This window comes from Plasmodium gallinaceum (assembly GCF_900005855.1).
Source record: "Plasmodium gallinaceum strain 8A genome assembly, contig: PGAL8A_v1_68, whole genome shotgun sequence".
NCBI lineage: Eukaryota > Apicomplexa > Aconoidasida > Haemosporida > Plasmodiidae > Plasmodium > Plasmodium gallinaceum.
Window position 1 is genome coordinate 156,681 of NW_021628229.1, and position 5,003 is coordinate 161,683.

At 19.0% G+C, this 5,003-nt stretch overlaps 1 protein-coding gene across 1 annotated transcript; it reads left to right on the forward strand.

Annotated features, from left to right (window-relative positions):
- Positions 1 to 2,300: 2,300 nt before the first annotated feature.
- Positions 2,301 to 3,826, forward strand: PGAL8A_00180600 (fam-i protein; the record flags this gene model as incomplete). The annotated part of the gene is made up of 2 exons (XM_028670491.1): positions 2,301 to 2,576; positions 2,654 to 3,826. The coding sequence occupies 2 exons, from the start codon at positions 2,301 to 2,303 to the stop codon at positions 3,824 to 3,826; spliced, it is 1,449 nt and encodes a 482-aa protein (XP_028527238.1).
- Positions 3,827 to 5,003: the final 1,177 nt, after the last annotated feature.

Genomic DNA, 5,003 nt, shown 5'->3' on the forward strand with positions numbered 1-5,003 from the left:
AACAAAGTTCTCTTTCCCTCTCTCTTTCTCTCTCTTTTTCTCTCTTTCTCACTATATATATATATATATGGATAAAATAAAATTATAAATGTTTAATTAAAAGTAATATTTACATATATTATATATATTATTATATTTTTTATCCATATGGAATAATAATTTAAACGAAAAATAAATAAATACAACCATATAATTACAAAAAATGAAAATAAAAATAAAAAACATGAAAATAAGATAAATGTTAAAAATATTTAAGTAAAATAGAAAAATAGTTATGTAAATGTAAATTAAAACAAAAATAATACTATTAAAACTATTATTTTATATAAAAATATAAATATGTAAATATATAAAATAAAACCAAACAACAATAACATATAGAAAATGTGAAATAATATGCATAGAAAATTGAAGGAATGAAGTTAATGTAATTTAAAATTGTAAACTTTTTTTTATCCTTTATTTTTTTTATTCTTTAGTTTTATAACATACTACAATCGATACTTTATTTTATTAAATATGAAATGTATAATCCTATGTTTAGATAAAAAATATATTTGAAATTACTTCTAAAAATATGCATTCTTTATTAATGAAAAAAAAAAAAATTAATTTTTTAGGATATATCTATTTGATATTCATCTAAAATTAAAACATTATAACGAAAAACATAACTTCTTTTTTTGAATACAGTATAGTGATATACTTCCTACAAGTGCATTTTATATTTAACTAATCCTTTTTTATTATATTTAATTTTATTCTATAATATGAATCCGTTAAAAATGGTAAAAGAGAAAATAAAATCCATTATTATAAAATAATAAAAATTTCTTATAGGAGGAAACAAAAAAGGTTAAAGTTTTGAAAGTAAGCATTTGAATAATAAAACGATACAAAAGAAAAAAAAATTAAATAACGATAAAAAAAAAACTTTTAGTATATATAATTATTACATAATTATAAAACAAAAACTTAAAAATGACATCAAAAAGAAAAAAAAAAAAATAATAATGTAATTATAGAATATGTATCTATTTTGTTGTGATATTTATTTTTCGTTATTACCATAATCCTTCTAATGTTTAATTTAAATTAACTTCACATTTTTTATTGAATTAGTAATAATTGTCATAATAAATTAAACGAAGATAAAGTTGCATGCTTTGAATAAATAATTTTTAAAAAAAGAAAAATAAATAAAAAAATATATAAAAATAAAATTTTTTAAATCCCTATATATTTGTATCTAAATATAAACTATTCTAAAAATATTTTAAGTAAAAAAAAGAATATAACATTTTTTTTTTTCATATCTAAATAATTTTTTATATTATTCTCTTTTAATTTAAATAAAAAAATTAAATAAAAAAATGAAAAGGAATATTTTTTTTGTAAGTATAAAAGATTAATTAAAAATTTATTATTTTTTGATTANATAATTATAAAACAAAAACTTAAAAATGACATCAAAAAGAAAAAAAAAAAATAATAATGTATTTATAGAATATGTATCTATTTTGTTGTGATATTTATTTTTCGTTATTACCATAATCCTTCTAATGTTTAATTTAAATTAACTTCACATTTTTTATTGAATTAGTAATAATTGTCATAATAAATTAAACGAAGATAAAGTTGCATGCTTTGAATAAATAATTTTTAAAAAAAGAAAAATAAATAAAAAAATATATAAAAATAAAATTTTTTAAATCCCTATATATTTGTATCTAAATATAAACTATTCTAAAAATATTTTAAGTAAAAAAAAGAATATAACATTTTTTTTTTTCATATCTAAATAATTTTTTATATTATTCTCTTTTAATTTAAATAAAAAAATTAAATAAAAAAATGAAAAGGAATATTTTTTTTGTAAGTATAAAAGATTAATTAAAAATTTATTATTTTTTGATTATTTAAACAATATTTCTATTATGAAAAATATAATTAAAATTATATAATAAATAAGAAGTTATAGTATATAATTAATAATTTTAGGATTTAGGATGTAGGATTTAGAATTTTAAATTTAAAATTTTTATGTTTTAGTTATAGATTTAACTTTTTAATAGACATTTATTCGTTAAAATTTAAAAAAAAATTTTAAAACTAATTTTTTTCTCAATAATCATATTGTTTTAAGTTATTTGTTAATTTCTAATTTATATTTCCATATTTTTTGTTTTTAACTTATATTATCCTTACTAAAAGAAAAGAGAAATATTTTAAAAATCATTAAAAAAAATATTAGAAATAATTTATCAATAACATTTTTTACATTTTTAGTGATACCAAAAATGGATCCTAATCTTAGTGATGCTGCTAGTACTGATTCTAATGATAGTCTAAGTGAGGGAGATTCAACTGCAGCTTTCGCTCATAGTCAAATTAAAGATGCAGTTGTTTCAATACCAAAAAATCCATTATATGATGATTCGAATTTACGTAGTGCCATTCAAAATCCATCTGGAGATATCAAATTAGATTCAGCTAAATCAACAAATGTTCTTCATAAAAAGTCGTTAAGTTTTTTTCAGTTAGTTATCATTATTATTTCTATCCTTCGCTTTGCGGTAAAATAAAGTTTATAATTATAAACATTATATATATTATAAAAACAAAATTTTAAATCATTTGTAATAATTTATAGAGAGCTCGCTCTCCTAAATTGAAAGCTAAGCATAAAGAGAGAGTTAAGTTGCAGAATAAATGGGATAATAGGGATAAAAAGATGAAAGGTGATCGGGAAAAAATGCAGAAAAAATGGGATGAAAGGAAACAAAAAGAAAATAGAGAAAAGGAAGAGTTAAATAAAAAAGAAGAGGAAAGAAAAAAAAAGACAAATAATGAGATGAAAGAATTTAATATGAAATGGAATGGAGAAAAAGAAAGAGTAAATGATTCTGAAGATAAATCCTTGCAAATTTTGAATTCTTCTAGCGAAAGTAGAAAAAATATTGAGTCCTTGAATAAACCAAGTACAAGCCAAGCATGTAATATAACTGTTAAAATAAAGGAAAATAATAATATGCCTTCGGATAATAAAGAAGAAAAATTGAGAGAAAAATCCTCCAATAAAGTATATTCACAAATTGAACTTGAACTTGAAAGAAAGAGAATAGAAGCGTTCTATAAACAAATGTTTCAAATAGATGAGAAATGGAAAAGATATGAAGAGGAATGTAAAATGAAGTATGAATGGGAAAAAGGAGAAAGAAAAAAATTAGAAGAAATTAGAAGAGAAAGAAAGAGAAAACACGAAGAAAAAATGCTAAAAGAACAGGAAGAATGGAATAAGAGCATGAGAGAAAAAAAAAAAGAGTGGGAAAAGAGAATGCCAAAAGAAAAGGAAGAGTGGGAAAGGAGAATGCCAAAAGAAGAGGAATGGGGGGAAAATACAGTGCTAAAAGAAATGATGGATGAGTTGGAAAATAGAAGGCGAAAAGAATTGGAAGAGTTGGAAAAGAGAATGCAAAAAGAAAAGGAAGAGTTGGAAAAGAGAATACAAAAAGAAAAGGAAGAGTTGAAAAAGAAATTTCAAGAAGAAATAAAAGAAAAGGAAGAAGGGGGAAATAGAATGCTAAAAGAAACAAAAGAAAAGGAAGAGTGGGAAAAGGGAATGCAAGAAGAAAATGAAGAGTGGAAAAATATATTCCAAAAAGAAAAGGAAAAGTGGGAAAAGAAAATGCAAAAAGAAAAGGAAGAGTGGCAAAGAGAAGAAAATAGGAAAGTTAATGAAGAAGAAAGTAAGTTGCAATCAAAGTGGAGAAAAGAACTTGATAAGATAAGAAAAAAAGAAAGTAACAAAATAGAAAAAATATAAATACATATATAAATATTAATAGGAAAAAGCATTTATATAAGGTATTTATGAGTTTTTTTTTTTTTTTGAAAATGTAGTATCTTATTTACTTTTAAATGTTTACAGAAGAAGCTTGTTAAACTAAATTTTATATATTTTACCATTTTTATTTTATATAGCTTTTTATTTTCTAATTGTTTTATTTAATATTAAATAATTATTGTAGATAGCATCATTTAATATTTATATATTTCTGCTTCTATTAAAGATGAGGAATAACATAACTCAAAATGAAATATTCCTTAGTTTTCTTTCTAAAATTTGTTATGTATTTTAAATGTATGTGTTTTATGTATTATAAATTAATCATATGTATAGATAAAATGAAAGATTTACTTGTAGATAATTTTTAAAATATTGCTTTTTGTTAACCTAATACAAAGATGTCTCTATTATAATTTAAATGAAACTTTATTTCATTCTTATCCATTTTTATATCAGAAAGATAATTTATTATCCATTTGCATATTCTATAATTTACGTATCTGTTAAATATATAAAAAATATAATATTTTATTATATAAATACCATAAAATCTATTCAATTAACCAAAAAAAAAAAAAAAAAAAAAGAAAAAAAATAATATAGTTTTTCAAAAAAGAGGATATATAATATATATATTACTTGTATTTCAACTTTATATTTTAAAAGAGTCATTAAAATAAGATACAAAAAAATTTTAAACATAAAATATTATATAATATTTTTCTTATTGTAATTTTTGTTTATATTCCATTTATATTTATAAAAATGATTACATTTATTTTTAATAATATCATTTAATAGATTAATTTTTATTTTTCATCAATATACGGTGTAGCTTTGTTAATACTTTTATGCCAATATATCAATCTTAATAGTAAAATTGTAATAATTGAGTAAATGAAATATGTATAAAATTACCATCAATTAAATCTTTAAAATAATTTATATAATATAACTTATGTAACTATATATGTTGTAATATCTTATTTACAACTTATAATCCAGTGTTCAATTTCTTTTTTATGTTATCTTAATTTTTTGAAGCTGAAATTTTCATTTTATCATAGTTAACTTTTTTTTTTAATTTTAATAGATTTTTCCAATTTAAATAAGTAATAATATCATACAAAATAGAATAATTCCTTAATTAAAA